General features: G+C 40.7%; 1 protein-coding gene across 9 annotated transcripts in view; it reads left to right on the top strand.

Moving 5' to 3' along the window:
• The window catches only part of LST8-1 (Transducin/WD40 repeat-like superfamily protein), a 204,168-nt gene that overhangs the window by 151,330 nt on the left and 29,622 nt on the right, over positions 1-23,216 (top strand). For all 9 annotated transcript variants that reach the window (XM_089426447.1, XM_089426433.1, XM_089426444.1 and 6 more), the window contains 4 exons: positions 17,887-17,956; positions 19,163-19,240; positions 19,431-19,544; positions 19,805-19,899. In XM_089426447.1, coding sequence (XP_089282573.1) covers positions 17,887-17,956; positions 19,163-19,240; positions 19,431-19,544; positions 19,805-19,899 — 357 coding nt within the window. The remainder of the gene's footprint in view (positions 1-17,886; positions 17,957-19,162; positions 19,241-19,430; positions 19,545-19,804; positions 19,900-23,216) is intronic.

Below are 23,216 nucleotides of genomic sequence, written 5' to 3'. Positions count from 1 at the left end.
CATTTTGGGGCCAATTTTGGAGGTGATGGGGGCCCATTCGATTTTATTAGGAGGCTAGACTTAGTAGAAGTTATTTCAATGTGGTTAAGTATACGTGGGAGCCACCCATACTAGGGGAATAAAGTTTAAACATTCCCTAGTTCGATTTGCATGGAGGGGAAATCGATGGTTAGGTGAGGGAACCACGATGCAGGGACAAGTGCTCCATGAAATCTATATAAGGAAGGCAACTCTCCTCATTTGGATATCTTAGATTTTGACATATTGAACCCAATCTTAGTTGCTCGAGCTGTTTAGCTGGGTTACTGTGTTGTTTAACACAAGAGTGTCTCCGAGCAAAGATCTCAACCCTTGCTTTGGTGGACTTAGAGTGCTAGCCCTAGGAGGGAGTTCTAATTTGTTCCAAATTGTACCAATCGGAGTGAGTCGAGTTGCAACAACAGCAAGTTGAGTTACAATAGCAAATGGAAGTAACAACTAGGAGTCCGAGTTACAGTCGCAGGGAAGGGAGCAGCAGAAGTGTCGAGTTACAACAACAAGAAAATATAAGCAGGAGGGTCGAGTACAACAATAGGAGAATGAGTAACAACAATGAGGTTGAGTTCCAACAGCAGGGAGAGTAACAGCAACGCAGAATAGGGAGAGTAACAGTAGCGTAGAACAGGGGGAGTAACAACAGAGTAGAGGCTGCACAATCATTGGAGTGAAATTCATTGGGGCAACATTATCCTTGGAATTTTGGAGCTGGGGAGCTGGGAGATCATTTGGAGGGCCATTTGAGGAGGGTTGGTGGAGTTGGGAGTGCAAAGATTGACAGGAGCAATCACATCAATAAAATTCGTATGTGGAAGAGGGCCACGCTGTGAAGGGTCAATTTTTGAAGGTTGGAACCAAGGGAAACCCTTTTTGGGTTTTTTCTGGGTTTTTGGCAGGGAGTACGCTCCTAATCTTATAGAATTTTCTGGGCATTCTAGAGTGGGCAAATAAGGGGGTGAAGTCAGGTAGCAGTGCAGTTTTGGAGCAACAACACAATTTCTTGGAGGAGTTGGTTATGGTAGTCGTTGGACTTTCTGGTATTCATCACGTGGTGCTTTTAGCTTGCCATTGAGGCAAGCCCAGGTGCACCACTTCTGCATTATTGTACTTTCCTCCCATATTATAATAAAATGGCTCAGCGTTTGGTTATTCTTGGACTTCTTATGGGTGTACACTGAATGTTTCAATTTTATGGTGTTGTTTTAATTGTTTGCTTTGCATAAACATTATTTTTCCTAGTTTGGAACATTACATGTTCTCTTCATTGTTTTGCCTGCTGTCTTCTTCTTCAGGATTGTGCTTGTCTTGGAGGGCTAATCTAGTCACTAGGTAGACTCATATAGATAACATATATGCTCAAGAAGAGCTCTTTGACTCTTTGACTTTCCTAGACCTATGAAATGAGCAAGAAACTCATTCTTATAATTTACAAAATAATATTTCTTTTTCTTGACAAGTACAAAGATCAAAATTACATTGGTAAATACTGAACCTAGTTACACTTTCCTCAACACTTGTTGCCCTCGACCAACCACCAAGTGCCCAATACGAAACACTAACAACCCACTGTAGAATCTGCTTGTAGTTAGGGCTTCTAACCACCCAAGTTAGCCCTTCCACTTGGCTTCTACAAGCTGCAAAAAAATCCCATCCAAAATGATCCAAATATTAGGATCCAACAGCTAGCAAACATGGAGAAATTGACATACCTTTAGCTGCTCTAGGATTGGTATAAATTTCTGTCACTTTGGCTGCCTGGTTAGGGCATCTAACAACTCATTGTTAGCCTCACCAATTAGTTGCTAAAGACTTCAAACACTTGCGAGCTTGTTCCCTTGACTTTCTGTTGTAGTACGCTTGTTGTAGGGCTAAACTCCAGTCCTTATTCACCCTTATAGATCCTTCACAACCTTTGAAACAGAGCTCAACCCCTGTTCAAACCTTTGTACAGACCTGCGGCCTCAATCCAAGGGACAATTCGCCATATACCAGACACCAAACAACCCAAAACAGTTTCTCTACTATGTGACCTTGTTATTGGTTATCTAGCACACCAAAACAATCTTGGGAGAGGTGCTAACGTCCCTCCTTCCTTCGTTGAAGTAGCACTAACCTGCGACCCAAACTAGAGATGCTTTGTCTCTCCAACTAGTCCCTTTCTCCGCTCCTTTGCTTGCCCTTGTGTTGCAAAAAATCGATGTGTTGAATGATCTCACCTCACCTTCTATTTATACACAATAGAAGGGCTCCATCGAATGCCTCTAATGTGTGTTGCCAATCTGTCATGTGGCTTGTCCAACTCAAGCCTACATGAATATCATGCTACAAGCCCACACTCTACATTCAAAAATTCATATCTCCACATAGAGAACTCAGAATTCGATGATTCTCAATGTGTTGGATTCGTCTCATCATCCTCTATGATCTCCATCCATCACATGTCTAGTAGGCCTCATGGACTTACACCCACATGCTTGGGTGCAAAGCCCACACCTTGGGTTACAAGCCCACAGTTCCCTATTGTGGTGCTCCAACCTCCATACCCTGAACCGTAGGGCTTGGAGTACATCCCAAGCTACCAAAAATCAACATTATCTTATATGGATTTCAAACCATGTCCTTAATTTGTATCTTTAGTTATTGAACTATTGTTCATTATTGAAGGCGACTGCCTTGTTCTTTGGGCTATATGGAGTCAAAGCAATAATGGCAAGATGTAATGACCCATTTTGAATTACACATAGAATATGATTATTAGCATGCATATGATAGCTACATATGCATGTATCACATGTACTGTGCTAGTATACGTACTAACTAATTATGAAATGTCCAAGTATAAAGTAATGAATTAGTTATTGAAGAACTAAATAAATACCTAACTCACCAAAATACAATGAATATAGTGTGAGGTACTTGTCATATATACCGCCATCATAATATAACTAGTGTATTGTTCAAAGAAAAGTAAATACAATGGCTTATGCAAATAAAACAGAGTATATATATATATATATATATATATATATATATATATTAACTAGGAGAAATATTTATTATATTTATATATTAACTAAAAAGAAATATGATATATATTATATCAACTTAAAAGGGGATTAAACAAGTATGTTCATAGGATGTATGGAAATATGTTTAATAATTTAATTGTTTTAAAAAAAGAGATATATAAAATAAATTTACAAGGAATAGAGTAACAAACTTTAATAAGATTACAAGTCAATAAAATAGAATTAAAGTAAAGTTGTTTTATATTGAATAAAAAATAATAATAAATATAATGAAAGACTTAAGACCTAGTTACCTCATAAATAAACTAAACTTACAACTATTCCATACGACACAATTAAAAGTTGACCGCTGTTCCAAACTATTCGAGATGCCAGGTGACCGACTACAGATGAATAAAACCATATTTTAATTTGGGAGGGCGGTAAAAGTTTAGGATATAATGAGGGGTGGCATTGTGGAAATAATGAGCAAGAGAGAAGTGAAGGCGAAGGAAGGAATACTAAGAAGACGGAGGGAGGAATATTGAGAGAACCACAATTTGGAAACTGGAGTTGTTGTTCTTGGAGCTTTGGGCATGGAGGCCAGAGTACTTCAATTTTGAAGTACTTTGGAGTTGGGTACTGAGATTGTGCCTAGTTTGGCAAGGAGGTTTTGGTCATTTTGGTAACAGGAGCAAATTTGGTGCTACAATAGCTCGGGATCGACTTCAAATAGGGAAACCATGTATGCATATGTGAAATGAATTGATAAATCGCTGTTTAAATTGTAGCTGGTAATTTTTGGTAGAATTTAGAAATTTAATTTTGGTTTTGCCATTAAACAAGAGGGTTTGAAAAGAATAAAAGAAAATCAACAGGGCTATTAAAGATATACTTCTACTAATTCAAATGAATCCCATTAACATATTCAACTGAAATGAGATGCTCTTAAAATATATTATTCCACAATCAAATAGATCTCAACCAATTCACAATATAACCATCAATTAAAGAGTGTAATATCTCCAATTTTGTGAGCATGGGAATTTTTCCCAATTTTGGTGATATTAAGTAAATGGGCAAATATTATTTTGGAGAAAAGTGGCAAGTATTATTTTATTGGAGATTGACATCAAATTATTATTTTATTAAAATGAAGGCAAAAGTCACTTAGATTAAAATGACCCCCACCAATAAAATAATAATTAAAAAGAGAGTTTAGAAGCATGGGGAGAAATTATAAAAGGAGGATGGACTCATTTGCTAATTATCTTTTGACTATTACACTTCACATTTCGTCTTCTCTTGGAGTTGTTTAGCAGAAGAAGAGAAATGTTGTTTCGCACAGGAGTTCCAAGTGGAATTCCACCCTCATTTTAGAGAACTTTGGGTGTCTCCCTAGTGAGGAAATTTGGGAAGTCCAATTCAGGATTTCAACAGAGGTTTATTGCAGGTGTTCACCTAGTTCTATGCACTCCCTAGGCGTAGAGGCAGTTTGTGCAGCACAAATTTCTTTAGGTAGAACAAGTCGGGAGATCCAGTGATTTGCAGAGAGATTTCTGACCTTGAGACTAGAATTTTGGTAGTGTTTTGTAGGGCAGAAGTCTTGGCCATTTGGTGGGCCAGATTTGTCCATTCTGGCAGTGTGCAAAGCTCACTAAAGAAAGCTTGCATAGGGGAGGAGGGAAACTAATTTCCGGAGGAGATTGGTTGGAGGAGAAGGTAGATTCTGGAGGGGATTTTGTTTGGAATTTTAGTGGTATTAGAACGAAGGATTTGGGAGTTTTTGAGCATTATTTCTCAGCAGTGCGTGTAGCCAGTTAGAGGGCCACTCGCATTATTTGGTGGGCTCTATCGTGACTTAGAATCAACCCAAACCTTTTCTGGGTTTTTTTGGGTATTCTGAGAGGACTCTGTGGTTGCATTTTCAGCGTGATCCCAATGATATTTAGGCCAAAATTCCACTTTCTTTGAGCAGTGTGTTGTACTAGTGAACTGACACTTTACACCACTTTGTGGGTTTCTTGGAGATTTGGTTTGGGGATAATCCCTTTCTGGGTTTTGTTGGCCTTGTTGAGAAAGTGCACCAACTAATTTCTCAGAATTTTCTAAGCATTTATGAGGTCAGATTTTGCATTTCCTACCTGGTAGCAGCAACAAAAATTTATTGGGTCAGCCCAGAAATTGGGGAGGAGCTTCTACAACACTGGAGCTTCATTATTATCACCTGAGTTTTGCCTTGCTTGCTTGTAGCAAGCCCAGGTTCTACTATTACCATCTATTGTACCCATTCTGCTCATATTAATGAAATGACTCAGAGCTTGGTTCATATTTCTAGTGTTTAATTCATGTGCTTGCATGTTTTTGAGATTGCAATTTGTAGTTAGTTCATAGCCTTTGCTATTTCTTGTATTTTCCTATTATGAACATTACAAAGAGGATAGCAAGCAGACTTCAGGAATTAGAATAGCATGCATCATTTTCCTTGATATAATTTCATATTTACATCACCGGGTAAGGAGGGTCAAAGACCACAACCCTAACCTTCTCCTTAAACTCAAAACTATCCTTCAAGATGAATAAACAACAATGAAACAATAGCAAAGATCTTGGCTCAAGGAAGATCTAGTATGCAAGAATTCTGGGATGAATAGACAACCCATAGACAACCCATGGCTCAAGGAAGATCTAGTATGCAAGAATTCTGGGATGGAATCTGTTGGAACGATGACAGATTGGCCTAGTTGAGGAAGGTGTCTGCGTAGGCTGTGGGGGTGCATCCATCTACACTGTGTGGGGAAAGTCAACAAAATCAGGGCACCGTATTTTCTCAAAAGGAGCAGACAGGACAATGATAGTTAAAGGGTAAGACCAGGGGGTGATTTTGCTAGTGGAGACCTGGCTTTAGATATCAGGAACCCAATGAGGAGGTTGAGCATGAGGTTGTGGGCAGACATGAGTGTGAGGAGCATGTCGATGTGTCCAATGTGATGTAGGAGTCACTCTTGTTGGAGATTCCTTTGATAACTCCGACTGACACCTTGTGGGAGAAAGTAGAGCACACACCCATAGGTCTATCCATTGACGAGGTACCAGGAACAAAGGTGTCCACCGTGGAGGAGGTGCCATCCGTTGTTGAGGTGTCCATTGATGAGGTGTTTGGGGTTTTGTCCGAGTTTTAGGTGATAGCAGTGCACATCAGATTGATGAGTGCCTGGAGACATATCCACCTTTGATGAGGAGACAATAGGTACAGAGGTATCCAGATCTGTGACAGAGTTTCCAAACGGTAGCTACCTATCGCTGATTGTTGAGGATGTTATGCATGATGAAGTATCTGTGGAGGGGTAGTTAGTGGCTCATGTTGAGCCCATGGTGGAGGAGGATGGGCAACCATCCTTGGACTCAACCATTGATGAGGAGAAGTTAGGTGCATCGGTAGCTAGTAGAGTTGTCATGCTTTTGGAGGGCAGTCCCTTTCAGGCATACATCGATGGGGCTTGCAGCATTATTGGGCCGCCTCCTTGTGATGGTGAGAGAGAGGCCGTGTTACCTAGACAAATTACATGGATTGGCTAGACTAGCGAGATGAGGTGACATGACTTGCGTAGGGTGCAACATTCGTAGGATGGACGTCTTGTTCTGTGTATGGTTGTTCGTGCATTTGATTTCTCTCTCAGGGTTGGATGGCGAGAGATGTTGAGTTGGTATCTGGTGGAGCTAGCTATGAGGTTAGATGCATCCAGGGCCATAGATCGGTAGAGGCTATGGATTACCAAAGTGGCTCGAGGGCCAAACTGTTGTTGGGATCTGGGTGGGATTCTCCATCACATCATGGAGTCAGTAGGTGATGGTATTCGCTGCATGATGTACTCGGTGGTTGGGTGCACACACCTTTTCATATCCCCTTCAGAGTTCCTGAAAGCACTAGTGACAGGATGGATTGACAGGGGAAGAGGCAGAGTTCATGAGTTGTCATGGCATGTTGGGCATACATGGGGTTGTAAGATGATTAGCCTACTCTGGGTAGAGTTGGTAGGAGGAGGTGGCATCGACAAGCCACCAGATAGGGTATTGTATGGAGACCATGCTCTCGCACTGGTATATTGGACACATGAGCTACTGAGGATAGGATTAGTAGTGTCATTCACATTAGCATGTGAGGAGTTAGGCAATTCAGGTCTATCTGGGGAGATGAGGAGATATAACTCACATTGTGGAGGGCTTACTAGTAGAGTGGTGGATGCGTCGGCACATGCGGGATGGCATATGATACATGGTGGTATGACAGTAGGCAGTGGTACTTAGGGGTGTTGTTTTCTGTAGCCTTGAGATTTTGCAAAGAGGCTAAGACACATGCATTCTCCAATACCCAAAAATCGTTTGGGAAAATTCCACCTAGAGATGATTTAATTAAAATAATTAACTTTTTAAAATGGTTCCCTAAGTCTAAAATTAGGAAATCTGGTTAATTAAAGGGTATTAATTAAATCTGGTGCGAGTCTTCTAGAAGCATATGAAGGTCAACTCCCAATTAATCTTGTTGGCATTATGAGACAAGTGTTGGCCTTGATGGCAAATCACACTGATGACAAATCATAGTGCAGAAGGATAGCAGCAAGGAATTGATGATCAGACTACAAGTATGAAGAGAAAATATATACACGCTGGTTCACTATATACCAAGTCGCGTATACAAGCAGGTTCACTATATACCAAGTCGCGTATACGCAGGTTCGCTATATACCAAGTTGCATGTACACGTAGGTTGGCTTCAGTAAAAGAGCGTGTATGTGGAAAACTTATCTTTGGTCCGTGGCGGTTATTCCTTGGAAGTTGTGCCTATGGTTTTGGACCATGGTGTCTCGACGGACGTGTTGATCCCTAGTTTTGAAGTTGATGGTATTGGATTTCTATGGTTTTGGCCCTTGGTATTGAGCAAGGCCTAAGGCTATATAAGGAGAAGAAGATCATTAGGCAAAGACAATTGAAAAGTCTTGAATATCTGAAAAAAGAAAGAGATCTAGTATGCAGGTTCTGGGTTGCTTGATCTAAGCTAAGGAGAGATCACACCGGTTGATGGAAGACTAGATCTAAGGACAGATCGGGATCTAATGGTTTGAAATGCACTATTATGATATGGTTGATTATGCCTAGATCTGCATACTGACGCAATGTTATGTTCTGGGTCTAACTGATGTCTGGTACAGCTGCAAGTTAAGAGAATTTATTTTTAGATCTGTACGCAGGTTGTCTTTGGTAAAAGCGCGTGTATACGCGGGTTTCTCTCATTGAAGTAGCGTATATCTTTTTGAAGTTTGATTTTTGGGGTTGCAGTTGAGTCTGACTGCTATTGCAGAGTTCTGTAGTCTGCTCTGTGTTCTGGTGACTGGTGTTGACAGGGTTTCAGTGGTTCAGTGATTCAAAGATTGATGATGCTAGTATTGGTTGTTTTGTGCTTCAATGATCTGTTATGAAAGTTGAATGAATTGTGGTCTTCAGATTGTAATGTTGTGCTTCAGGAATATCCAGTCTGAAAATGTATGAAAGGTGGTACCTGAAGGAAAGAAGATTGTAGGCCAGCACCTACGTACTAGTATCTTAGCTAGTACAAGAGCAAAGGGGGTTGGAGCTCCCTTCCAAGGAAGTTTGGAGAACGAGAGAAGGTTGAAGCTTTCAGCAGGTTGTAGCCTGCGTACTGGTATAAGGCTGCACCAGTACAAAAGATTGTAAACTAAAGTTTCATATTAAAGAAAGATAGAGACGACTTGCAGCAGGTGGTTTTCACCCACATTGGGTTTCCACCTTATATCATGGTGTTCATGTGTGTGTTTTCTGTGTGATGATCTGTTCTGTTATACTGCACCTGTTTTACTATCATGGTTAATAATGTCCTGATGCATTTACTGAAGATAAGCTACTGAATCATAAGTTTTCTTGTTATACGCTGGTTTCTTTAGACACAGTAGCGTGTACACGCTGTTTCACTTAACTGAAGTAGCGTATATGTTTCTGAGCATAAAATGAAAAGGTTTTTCTGATAATACTGATTCACCCCCCCTCTCAGTATTATTTCCAACAAATCTTACCCGTTGATTATGTTTTAATCTTGGCCGTTGGTGCTCCAATGAGAGATTAAGGAGTTCGATGGGCACTTGGAGAACACACTTGTGTAGTTCTATTTTGCTGGGAAGTTGATTTCCCGAGTAGCAGCTGTGAGTTGCCGGAAGTGATTAAGTAAAGTCGAAGCAGTGAGAGAGGGGCAGGGATAGTAGATCGGAGGAGAGTTTTTCTAGATCTAGAGAGTGCAATGCAGAGAAGGCATAGAGAGGTTCAGAGAGGCAGCCCAGAGCTTCGGTTTGTAAATTTGTTGGAGAGTCGAGATCTAGTGCCAGAAGCTGGGGAGTGAGACTAGAGGGCCAGAGAGTCGAAGTTCCAAAGGCAAATCGACCAACAAGAAGAGTGACACAGACCCTAGAGGTTGTGACACAAATCTGCATAGGTTGACGTAGAGGCAGTGTGGGGCTAGCCATCCAGAGCCTGGATCAGATTTGGATCGCCAGTGATAGTGTGATATTTTTGTTACTACCTTTTTGCCAATTTATTCTTTGTGTCAAATTTCCAGTTTGGGCATCTAATGATTTGTACTTAGATTACTACTGCATAATAATAAAATCCTCAGCTGTTACAACAATTTTCTCACATTGGGTTTTTCTGGGGACGTTTGTCCAAAAACAATTGTGTAATTGTGTGTGTGTTTATTTCTCTCCAATGCAATATTTAGTTTCCGCAATATTTTATTTTGTGTAGGTTGTAGTGTATGTATTTGATATTTGTTGTAGAAAACTGCAAGTAATTTGTTTGAAGCTTTTCAACCATTAGGAGAAATATCATCAATTTGTTTCAATCGGGTCATTGATTTTTCACATGGTATCAGAGTAAAGATCGTAAGCCGGAGAGCTCAGAGCGAAAATGAAGAAGGTTCGAATTTCTGCCTTGGCAGCAGTTCGAAATCCCAGAGGCAGTGCAGTCCTTGGGCCAACGAGGTCAAGTTTTGAGGAAAGATCGATTTCTCTGAGTGAGTCGACAAAGAAATTCGATTTTCCATATTAAAGCTTTCCAGAGGCAGAAGGAAGCAACACATTTTTCCTTGCAGAGCAGATCTTCAGCTGGGATGCAGTGATTTTGCAGCAATTGCTGGCAGAATAGCATTAGGAGAGAAGAGCACACATTGAGGGAATTCCTTTCCCAGAGGACTTCTAGCCAAGAAGTTCGAATTTTCCTAGAGGAGCAGCAGTAGTTGTGTGCGGGATTTCTCACTCTAGAAGGGAGTGCGAATACTTGGGCAGCAGCTACACAGAGGAGAAGAGGAAGTAGTTCGTTTTTTTTTCTTCAGTAGAGATGGCATCAACTGGGTTGAGAGATCAAGATCGGTTGGACGAGGCTTCCAACTATGTGATTTGGAAGGCTAGGATTTCTTGCCTTATAGATGAGCATGATCTCAAAACTTATGTCGATAGTGTGGTTGTTGTACCTACAGATGTAGATCCGCGCAAGAAGTACAAGAAGGAGATGGCGAGAGCTAAGAGATTTATTCTTGATGGGGTTCGAGATCATGTGGTATCTCACATAGTTGGCAAAGATACTGCCCGACAGATGTGGGAGGCATTAGCTACGCTGTATGAAGGATCTTCTGAGCAACGGAAGATGTATCTTGAGGAGAAGCTGAGATGCACGAGGATGTAGAAAGGGGAGCGTGTAGACCCCTTCCTTACTAGACTTCAGGATGTCCGGGATCAGTTGGCTTTAGTAGGATCAGTGCCCCAACCTACAGAGTTTGTACGATTAGCGCTGAACAACGTTTTTGAAGATTGGCAAGTTTTCATCCAAAGTATCTTGGGCAGAGAAAAACTGCCAGATTGGGAACGTGTGTGGGTTGATCTGCAGCAGGAGGAAATGAGGCATGATCTGGTGAAGGCCACCATCAGTGGTAGCAACAACAATGGGACGAAGCAAGTGAAGGAAGAGGAGGACATGGCCCTTGCATCAAAGGGGCAACAGGAGCAATGCAGAAGAAAGGACATTTTGAAGATCAAGTGCTTCAGGTGTGATGAGTTGAGACACTATAACACTCAGTGTCCTCTCAGAAAGAAGGACAAAGAGGAGAAGCAACATCAATAGGCTACATCCACTGAGATCGATAGGTTGTCCTTGAGACTGGAAGAAGAGTTTGCCATGATCGTCGAGTTACCTCCAGGGGTGAGGTGGGATGATCTGTAGTTGTAGACCCAGAGAGCTACAGGATGGGTAGGATTCTTGAGGAGGTCCACCTCATGAATCAATACCTTGGTACGACAGCCCATAGTCAGTAGTAGGAAGATGGACCAGTGGCAGTTGGTGCAGTCAGGTGCCAAAGTGACAGATGCAGTAGCGAGTAGTAGGTCAAAGACTGAGCAACGCAGAGCAGAGTTGGCAGCAGTGCAATTGGCACAGTGTAGAGTCAGTAGCAGCGTAGAGGCTTAAGTGACAGCCTAGAATCTAGTGGCAATCAGAACTTGGACGACGGATGCATCATACTGACCACAGTTGGTTCAGTGTTTTGGATGCGTTTCCATTGCAGTTGTTGAAGTTGCAGCAACAACAGATGGAGAAGGTTGCTGTGCAGATGCAATGTTGGCAGCAGTTCAGTAGGGCCAACAATAGCATGGATGCAGAAATCAGAGTTACGCAATGGTTGGTGTGCAGCAACAGCCAGACATCAGCAGGAGATCAGCAGGAGATGGTGCAGAGACAGAGTGATGCTTTAGTGGGTTGTAGCACTAGAGCACATTCCTCGCTAAGAGGGAGTGTTGATTTCTGTAGCATCGGATGTGCTCTAGCCTTGAGATTTTGCAGAGAGGCTAAGACACATGCATTCTCCAATACCCATAAATTGTTTGGGAAAATTCCACCTAGAGATGATTTAATTAAAATAATTAACATTTTAAAATGGTTCCCTAAGTCTAAACTTAGGAAATCTGGTTAATTAAAGGGTATTAATTAAATCTGGTGCGAATCTTCTAGAAGAAGACGAGGATCAAGTGCCAGTTTATCTTAGCCGTTGATTATGTTTTAATCTTGGTTGTTGGTGCTCGAACGAGAGATTATAAGGAGTTCAATGGGGGCACTTAGAGAACACACTTGTGCAGTTCGATTTTGCTGGGAAGTCGATTTCTTGAGTAGCAACTTTGAGTTGTCGGAAGTGATTCAATAAAGTCGAAGCAGTGAGAGAGGGGCAGGGATAGTAGACCGGAGGAGAGTTTTTCCAGATCCGAAGAGTGCAAGGCAGAGAAGGCATAAAGAGGTTTAGAGAGGCAACACAGAGCTTCTGAGGGAGTCTGTCAATTTGCTAGGGAGTTGAGAACTAGTGCTAGAAGCCGGTGTGTGAGACCAAGAGTTGGAGAGTTGAAGTTCCAGAGGCAAATCGACCAACAAGAAGGGTGATGCAGAGCTTAGAGGTTGTGACGAAGATCTGCGTAGGCTGACGCAGAGTTTGCGTAGAGGCAACATGGGACTAGCTATCCAGAGCCTGGATTAGATTCGGATCACCAGTGATAATGTGAGATTTTTGTCACTACCTCTTCGCTAGTTTATTCTCTGTATCAGATTGCCAGTTCGGGCTTCTAATGATTTGTACTCAGATTACTATTGCATAATAATATAACCCTCAGTTGCTGCACCGGTTTTCCCATGTTGGGTTTTTCTGGGGACGTTTGTCCAAAAACAACTGTGTAACTGTGTGTGTGTGTTTATTTCTCTCTAGTGCAATATTTATTTTCCGCAGTATTTTATTTTGTGTAGGCTGCAGTGTATGTATTTCGATATTTGCCGTAGAAAACTGCAAGTCATTTGTTCAAAGTAATTTAACAATTAGGAGAAATATCATCAGTTTGCTGTAGTAGGAATTGGGTCATCGATTTTTCCCAAAGGGTGCACAGAGATATGCCACATAGTCCAGTGTTATGTAGAGGGATGCGACCTGATGCATACAAACACAATTTTAGAGCCTAGCATCCAGTGTTGTATAGAGGTATGCAGTGATGAGTAGTGGCCTGCAAAGAAGCATGGAGATGCATTGTTGTATGATGTAGGATGTTGGTTTGCAATGAGTGACTCACGTTGCATCAAGTACACATGGAGAGTGGCAGGTACAGTGACACAAGAAGGATATGAGACAGTACATGATTGTACAACAATAGCATGAGGTATCTAGTGGTGTACAGGGATAGGCCGTAGGGTGTAGTGGGAGGTCGAGGAGTATAGGGATACTCAGTGGGATGCAGGGGCATATGGTACTGCACAACAGGGTCTTGGAAGGTTGCCTCCAGGGAGACTTATGAACGAAGACTTCCAGCAAACCTTTGGGTGTTGTTCACCCAAGATCGATGGGGATGCAGATGAGCGATACTCTATGGTATCCATAAGGACTCACACACCTGTCCCTCTTCTACATCACTTACAGGCACAAACGATTTGGCTGTTGTCCTTTGACACTCTGGGCGTGAACAACGAGGCACATGGAGCTCTCTCGAGATATTGGGATGACACTAAACGCACTAAGGGAGATGACAACCACAAGTTGGGGGATGACATGAGCTCTCTCAGCGGTCACATTGGGTTGATGTGTGAGTTGACAACCACAAGTTGGGGGATGATGTGATCATATGCCGAGGTGGGGGGAGCTGGTCATAAGGGGGACATGTGTCACTCTTTCCACATTGCATGTCAGGACCATGCATGAACAAAGGATACTATGTACGACTGAGGCAATTTTCTAGTATGTGTCTGAGCTCCAGACATTGTATTGGCACATTATCGAGAAGGCAGATGGCAGAATCTATGGTGATCGTTGGCAGGAGCAGGACGGATTTGCATACACTGAGTCGATTGCGAGTATCAGATACCCCTCTATTGGTTGCCTTCAGGGGGTAGTTATTTGGCACATGTGGCTTCCAACAGTCATCGGTATTACGTAGTGGCAGGCACAGGGCAGTTTAGCATGCATCAGATTTATTCATGATATATGGGGCCTAAATGTTAGTTGCATGCAAGGACTAGGGACGAGGCACAGATGGATTCTAGTAGTTGTTAGAGCTATGTTATAAAAGGTCTGGCTAGGGGATCTAGGGATTCAGTTGGTTTAGAAGCCACTCCATCTCGTGAGGAGTAGGACCATAGCAGAGGGTGATCTAGCTCACTTTGGGGTTGACACATAAGGGATCACTGAGGCCTCCATTGTTTGGCGAGGCAGGCTTCTTCAGTTGCATCTCAGGATTGAGATTAATAATGGGTGGGTAGATATTGACATCATAGAGACACCTGGGCAGGATGAGCTTGGCCTTCATCGATATTTCGCCTTTGGGTTTCAGGGGAGGAGGTTGCAGTGTGCACATGATTGGCAGCCTATTCGAGTCAGAGTAGCGTAGCGATAACATGGTGGCACTTTTATGAGACGAGCATGGGACTCGGGCATCGCAGTACTAGACAACTCAACGACCTTTAGGGATGAGTCAGTTGCTATAGGGGGTGATCGCTCAGATTTTCCATTGGGCTTCGGTGACTCGCTGATGGCGTGGGGACTTCATCAGCATGGCAAGTTAGTCAACAGGAGTATATCAGGAGGAGGTCATGCGAAAGAGACTTTGTCTCCACAAGTTTTAGGTTATATCTTCAGTAGTTTACTCTTGGTGTGCATGAGGTGGACTACTTGGTAGGGTGGCTTCATGGAGAGTTGGACAAAGTCCTACGTTATCATGATGCTCTACTTATTGATAGTATGTAGAGGGCTTCTAGAGCTTATACCTAGTTGGATGGTGAGTGGAGCAAGGGGTGCTTTACATTGATCAGGATGCCTTGGGAACCTAGTATTGAGAGATTCCTTCATGATCAAACAGTGCAGAGATCAGGGCTAAATTAGTGGCACATTTGGGCCCTGGTATTACTGGTGGTGATAATGGTGATTAACAACTAGAGGGGGCGCTTGTTCCGACATTGGTTGAGGACAAGCAATTTTTGGCGGGGAGGACTGTAATATCCCAATTTTGTGAGCTTGGAAATTTTGGTGATATTAAGTAAAGGGGTAAATATTATTTTGGAGAAAGGTGGCAAGTATTATTTTATTGGAGATTGGCTATTATTTTATTAAAATGGAGGCAAAAGTCACTAAGTGGAAAATGGCCTCCACCAATAAAATAATAATTAAAAAAGGACTTTACTTGCACGGGGAGAAATTATAAAAGGAGGGTGGACTCATTTGCTAATCATCTTTTAACTATTACACTTCACATTTCATCTTCTCTTGGAGTTGTTTAGCACAAGAAGATAAGTGTTATTTAGCATAGGAGTTCCAAGTGGAATTCCACCCTCATTTCGAAGAACTTCAAGTGTCTCCCTAGTGAGTAAATTTGGGCAGGCCAATTCAGGATTTCCACAGAGCTTTATTGCAGGTGTTCACCCAGTTCTATTCACTTCCTAGGCGTAGAGGCAGTTTGTGGAGCAAAAATTTCTTTAGCTAGAGTGAGTCGGGAGATCCGAAAATTTGTAGAGAGATTTTCTACCTTGAGACCAAAATTTTGGTAGTGTTTTGCAGGGCAGAAGTCTTGGCCATTTGGTGGGCCAAATTTCTCCATTTTGGTAGTGCACAAAGCTCACTAGAGAAAGCTTTGCACAGGGGAAGAGGGATACTAATTTCTGAAGGAGATTGGCTGGAGGAGAAGATAGATTCCAGAGGAGATTTTGTCTGGAATTTTAGTAGCATTACAACGGAGGATTTGGGAGTTTCTAGAGCATTATTTCTCAGCAGTGCGTGTTGTCAGTCAGAGGGTCACTCACTATTTGGTGGGCTCTCTCGTCACTCAGAATCAGCCCAAACCTTTTCTGGGTTTTTGTGGGTATTTGGAGAGGAGTCTGTGGCTGCATTTTCAGCGTGATCCGGGCAATATTCAGGCCAGAAATCCACTTTCTTTCAGCAGTGTGTTTTACTAGTCAACTGACAATTTGCACCACTTTGTGGGTTTCTTGGAGAGTTGGTTTGGGGCCAATCCCTTTCTAGGTTTTGTTGGCCTTGTTGAGAAAGTGCACCAGCTAATTTCTCAGAATTTTCTGAGCACTTCTGAGGGCAGATTTTCCATTTCCTATCTGGCAGCAACAACAGAAATTTATTGGGTCAGCGCAGAAATTGGGGAGGAGCTTCTACAACACTTGGGATTCATTATTATCACCTGAGTTTTGCCTTGCTTGCTTGTAGCAAGCCCGGGTTCTACTATTACCATCTATTGTACCCATTCTGCTCATATTATTAAAATGGCTCAGAGCTTAGTTCATATTTTTGGTATTTAGTTCACGTGCTTGCATGTTTTTGAGATTGCAATTTGTACTTAGTTCATAGCCTCTGTTATTTCTTGTATTTTCCTATTAGGAATATTACAAAGAGGATAGCAAGCAGACTTCAGGAATTAGAATAGCATGCAGCATTTTCCTTGATTTAATTTCAGATTTACATCACCGGGTAAGGAGGGTCAAAGACCACAACCCTAACCTTCTCCTTAAACTCAAAACTATCCTTCAAGATGAATAAACAGCCATGAAACAGCAGCAAAGATGTATTAGCAGTTAACATAACAAAAGAGACTCATAGAAACAACTTAACAAGCAATCAAAGTTGCTATCCAGCTTGCTATCCAGCTTGTTAATTGTTCCTAGTTCCCATATACTTGCAAATAAACAATGTTCTTGGCCTCTTGGGAGCTAGGGAAGGGGTTTTCCTTGTTCTTTATGTTTTGCAAATGATCTTCAATCTTCTGTTATATGATATATCGTTCCATGTCTATCCCTAATCATTAATATATTGTTTATAGGCATATAGAAACCCTAGGAATGGCGGCACTACTCTAGTAGCTTCATTAGGGTTCAGTTATTCTCCAACATGCCAAGTGTGTTCTTTCGTTGAAGAGCATTCCTCTTTGACAGTCTTGTGGTTCAAATCCTCTTTTTATGCCAAATGATACCCTCCAATTTAAGGCACTTCTTCATTCAACTACTTTGACCCCTTCTATCCATAAAATAACCCTTGGATGCCTTAGAATGTGGGGACACTCCTCCAAAGTCCAAACTATGCCTTAGATTCCTCCTCAAAACATGCACATAAGCAGGTTGTCAATTTCCTGTGCAAGGCACTTTCCCGTAAGTATGCATTTTACCTTGTGAAGAGTGCAAAGTTCAACAACAACCCTCAGTGGTGAGTTGTGCCCCCAAAAATTGTAGATTTGCCTTGGACAATATGAAAGATATCCTTAATGGAGAAATGTGCATCAAAATATGTAGCAAAGTGCCCTGAAGGTGAAATATGCCTAAAGATAAGTGCCCGAAACAGTGAACTGCTGCTGGATGTGCAAAACCCAATAACAAAACACATCTCCAAACATGTAAACATTCTCCAACATGTGAAACGAAGATACCACATCAATCTCCATCACTCTCTCGTATGCATGATAAAAAAGATTATGGTTGAACCAGATTTCCGATACACTCTCATGAATTGTACCAAACTCCCAAAGTTCATGTTTCCTGGTGCTGTGCTGCTTAAAAGAGTGCCTCCGAAAATGAAAAATGGACCATGCATTCTTAGGTGGTAAGTTGTAACTGGTTGTAAATGTTTTAGCTTTATGTCCATAATTGCTGGTGTATCTTACTACTACTGGGTTCCCCTATTTTGATAGTGAAATTGTCTGTATTACAGTTCTGTTTATAGATCTTATTCTTTTTCTTACCTTCACTTTCTGATCTGTTTTCCTTTCATTTTCAGAGCTCCAGGTTTCCAGAGGGAGTATGAAAGTCGGGCTGCTGTTAATACTGTTGTCTTGCATCCAAATCAGGTGTGTTGCAGGATTGGCCCCTTAAAAGTACTTCCTCGAGAAAGTGTTATAAGAATTCAATAACCAATTTTGAGAAAAGTTTAGGATTTATGAAGCCCCCGGGGCAGCAGCTCAATTGGCGATGGCTGTGAAAATGAAGTGTTATGTGTGAGGAGGTTTGAAGTTCAAATCACCCTGATTGACCTGTGCCTGCAGAAGGGGCATACATAGACACCTAAAGATAATAGTGGCAGTGGTTGGAATTGACCCCGTGTCACATGAGTACGAGACCAGCCCAGTCGCTGATTCCTCTAGATACAGGAAAAAGATCACAAAGAGACAGCCATGCACAATAGAGAGAACAAACCTACCCTGGGAAATCCAAACTTGGAAGAAAACCCAACAAATTTTCTTCTAGGAGAATTATTCTTGAATCTTCAGCAAGGTTTACAATTACAAAAATTGTCCAGAAATCTGTGCCAAAATCCAAGTTCAAACACCAGTCAAACCTGGCCAAAATTCTAGCCAGTCAACGCTGTCAAATCACTCAAATTGTCAAATGTGGTCAAATTTCTGGCCTGGTCAACTTATCTCCTGTGGTCAAACCTGTGGCCAACTTGTCCTCTTCTGCGGTCAAGATTGGCGAGAAATCGCGGTCGAACAGAAGGTCAAACTCGGTCAAATAGTCAAGAACTAGCTCAGTCACACCTCCAAGAATCTTCTCCTTTGACTTCGCATGTGTGGCTGGAATAGAAGAGATAAATATGTGATGGTCCAAATTGGTCAAATGAACAACAAAGAAGAAAAAAGAAAGAAAGAAAACGTTTAAAGTTTATGGACAAAATTTAATCATTGCCACTCCCACCATTTGTAGAATTAAGATATATGTTAATATGCTCTCAAGCATTTTTCATAAGATAAAATAATCTTAAATTGACTAACATTCTTTTATTGTTCAAAAGACCCTGATAACATGCTTTAAAGATTTTGCAAGTTTCTATTGCAATTTAATGTCCAAAAAGGTCTATATTCTATCTGCAGTTAGAATTTATAGGTCTGAGTGAAGCAGATATTTGTTTTGTATAATTATTGAAAGAGACATTCATATACATATATGATCCTTTTGTTTTGATCTTTGATCTTTGACTATTTACATTCAAATTGGGAAAATATCAATACTGATAGGAATTCATCCATTTTGTTTGGATCCCGCTTTCAAATTTTCAGACAGAATTGATATCAGGAGACCAAAATGGAAATATTCGTGTGTGGGATCTCAATGCAAATTCTTGCAGTTGTGAACTGGTGAGGCATAACTCATGCAAAAGTATTTTTTTTGCTGCTTACAGTGACCATATGAAAGTTCTGTTGAATTTGTTTAGGTCAGTAGGGTGAGTTAATCCTATATCAAGTTTCTATCCCTTTTGAAACTATCACAGGACAGACCAAACTATCCTGTAGTGTTTGAGCTGAATATCCTGTCTTTCTGATGCAGGTTCCAGAGGATACAGCTGTAAGATCATTGACAGTTATGTGGGATGGAAGTCTGGTTGTAGCTGCAAATAATCATGGAACATGCTATGTTTGGAGGTTGATGCGTGGAACACAGGTCCCATTGCATTTGCCATTTGCTTTTTCTTATGGGATAACTAGAAAACAACATGGTTACAAAACCGTTAATTATAGTAGTTAATAGATTCAGTTATAGTGAGAGATAAATTAGACAAACTTGAAGAGACTGTGAATGTGTGTTTGTGTTCTATGCTAAGTGACTATATTTAGCTCTTTTTATTTTGGCAATGTATTTTATACAAGTAATTGTCTTTAACATTCACACTTAGGTGATACAGTTTCTGTAATATGCTACAGACAATGACGAACTTCGAGCCGTTGCATAAGCTTCAAGCACATAATTCATACATTCTGAAATGTCTTCTTTCACCCGAGTTCTGTGAACATCATCGGTAAGTTAATGTTTTGCATTATCTTCCACTTCTAAGAACATTTATTGGAAGACTTTTGAGAGCATTTATCTACTTCGTGGCCCCTTGTTCATCTCAAGGGGGGGTGTTGGAAATTGGAATTATTGGGGTACTTTGTACATATGGTTATGACCCATTCACATGTATCATTGTGTACTTGTAATTATGGCTGAGATGATTTTATTTATTCTTTTATGTATGATACTATTGTTGAAGAATGTAACTAGGTTCGGTCTTCATAAATTTATAATTTTCAAAAGAAATTTTATTATTATTAAAATGACTTATTAAAGCATGGGTTTCATGCTTGGGTCATTATTTTCTAGGTCAAAGTCCCCATTGAGGACTTTTAGGTTTTATCTAGAGTCATTAGAGTCATTGTCCATTTTATTAGACCTTTCTTGGGCTTTTGTATCATGTAAAAAGAATTATTATTGAGTCAAATAAGTCATTTGTCACCTCCACACCAAGTCGATCCTTACTTGATGAAGTCAGTCTATGTTAGGGCAATTCGACCCATAGAAGAGGCTATATATAAAAGTGCAGTTCGATTCATTTGGAGCATCAATCGATCAAGTTCGATACACAAGAAGAAGCAGAAAAGTGTGAAATTGCAGGAGGATAATTGCAGGGTGAGACAAAGATCAAAGTTTTTGGGCCATCTATCTCTCACACGTGTGAAGTTACTAGGCAATTGTAGGGGTCGAAAATCTGAGATCCATTGCAAGTTGAAATTCTGTTGCAGGAGGTCGAAATTTTGCTGCTACTGGATCAAAGTTCTAGGTTGAAGTTGTTGTTGGAAGGTTATCATCTGAAGAGGAAGGAAGGGTTGACTTAGTGATTGGAGGAAGTCTGTGTCTAGGTGAAGGAGTCTTGGATTATCTTGTCTTGTCTCATTGGGGTTTTGCCTTGGCTGTGCACATAATTTGGTAATTGCTTGATGAAAGATAATCTAATAAAGAAGTAAAAGAGGCCAACATAATTCACAAGTAATTATCAAGAAAGAGGAATCAAACCCTAATTTTGCTAGCATTGATTTCTCAACATGGTATCAAAGCTAAGGTCAAGGAAGATTGGAGATCACTTTGTTCGCTTGAAAAGAAAGGTTACTCCCTCTATGATAAGATACTTGAAAATGGGATTCAATATTGCAAGAAGCTGGATTAAAAGAATCATCTACAACTTATCTAATAAGGACAAAAGCAAAGGGTTCTTGGTTGTACTCACAGGTTCACTTAATGATGACAATGCATGGATCATTGATAGTGGAGCATCAAGACACATGACAGGAGAAAGTAAACAAATTCACATTCTATCAAAGGAACCATCTTCTCATGCAGTGGAGTTGGGAGACAACAACAATTTTGTAGTCAAGGGCCTGGGATCAACTTCATTGAAGCTGGAAAATGGAGCAAAGCTACATGTCAAAAATATATTCTATGTTCCAAGTTTGAAAAAGAATTTACTTTCAATTTCTTGTTTAGAAGACAAAGGTTATAGAATTGTTTTTGTAGATGGTAAAGTTCTGGTTTGAGGAAAAGGTTCAAGCATTAATAAGGGAAGGGTTATTGGAATCATAGTTTTAAAATTGGAACCGACGACCGGATTGGTCCACCTAATAAACTAGGTTTCAAACCGGAATTGGTCAAACCAAGACTAGTCAGATCTCAATGAACCAGTTTTTTAAAAAATACATTAAATAATTAATTTTTAATGAAAAAAACCTATTTTTAAGATTTAAAACCATGATTCCAAGCCAATAGAGACAAATTATGCAAAGTTTGCTCATTTATATACCATGTAAATGTGGATACATCAAAATGGCGAGTGCAGTACATTTCATCGACAAAATACATAAGCAATGAGGCTCTAAATGGCCTATAAAGTCCAAAAGCAATGCTACAAGCTATGAGGCCATTGGCCTACTACATCACTACAAGTCTAGACTCTACACATGATCAATCATCAAATTCATCACCACTACTAGACACATGATCATCATTAGGAGCTACATAGACATCATTTGGTTCAAAGTCTGAGGATGCCTCGGCCTCATCTACAACCTCAATAGCACTGCCACCAATAACAATAGAAGTGGACCTAATGGAAGCATGAGTTGGTTGTTTGCCTTTCCTTGATGCGACTACTAATCCTAGTTTTGATGGCACCACCAAATCTGCTTCATCCCCATTATTGCCATGTCAATATCCAAATCAACATCAAACACAGGATCTTCAGTCTCCACCCATTCTGATGTTGGGTCAATATCGTCCGACACAATGGGATTAAGATCAGGTGTTTTGTTCATCATTTGGTTTTTCCTTAGTTGAAGTTTGTATTGCACGAAGATAAGATCATTTAACTGTTTTTGTTCCAAACGATTTCTCTTCTTCGTGTGTATGCGCTCAAAATCAGACCAATTGCGCTCACAACCTGAAGCACTAGAAGTTTGGCTGAGGACTCTAATTGCAAACTTTTACAATTGAGGACCTTGGCCGCCAAATGACTCCCACCAATGGCTGGAAATAAAAAGACACTAATTAGTAACTTAGTTCATTTCATTACTTATTTACAAATTAAAAGTATTTATAGATAATTTGAATTGTAAATTTGTAAAAAATTTAACTTGAAAAGAAAAATAAATTGGAAATTGGAATTGCTTACTTGGTTGATCCAGATCTCTTGCCATCTTTGCCAAGTTTTTGCCAAAAGGTACCAGTTGCCATATTGAAAAGAGTAAGTTGTCTATTTATTTCCAACTGGTCTGCATGGATAGGGACCATGTGCTCTAAGCAATCAATTAATCCAGCTCTGACCTCCCCATCCTGCAGATCTCCTAGCTGAGCTTTATAATGAGACTTTGGGTTCAGAAAATACTCAGCTGCATGTATAGGACGATGGAGTTGATTGTTCCATTTGTTATCAATGATCTCCCATATACGACCATATTTAGCTAACCTATCCTTGTAAGCTGCTGTATTTTCTCCTTTGCCTGATCCATATCTCATAAATGTAGCCCATGGCCAATTTTTCCCCATCCACCATCCTTGGCACCTTAACAAGGGGCTCAATAATTTTCACAAGCTTTGCAGACCTTTTCCAAAAATAATTGTCAAACACTTTCTTTTTGGTGTCTTTGCCATCTTGTCTACGATCCCACCGAGATTCAGTCCAATCATCGAAAGAAAACATTTTCTGCAGGTTTTTCTGTTGAGCATTGAGAAATTGTAACGTGAGGAAGTGAGTTGCAAATATTGTAATTGCAGGCTAACAAGTTCTTTGCCCCCAATGTTTTTCCT

Source organism: Pinus tabuliformis, chromosome 6 (genome assembly GCF_031772625.1).
Source record: "Pinus tabuliformis cultivar Carrire ecotype Pingquan chromosome 6, CPIR1, whole genome shotgun sequence".
Lineage (NCBI taxonomy): Eukaryota > Viridiplantae > Streptophyta > Pinopsida > Pinales > Pinaceae > Pinus > Pinus tabuliformis.
This window is presented reverse-complemented; position numbering and strand designations above follow the sequence as displayed.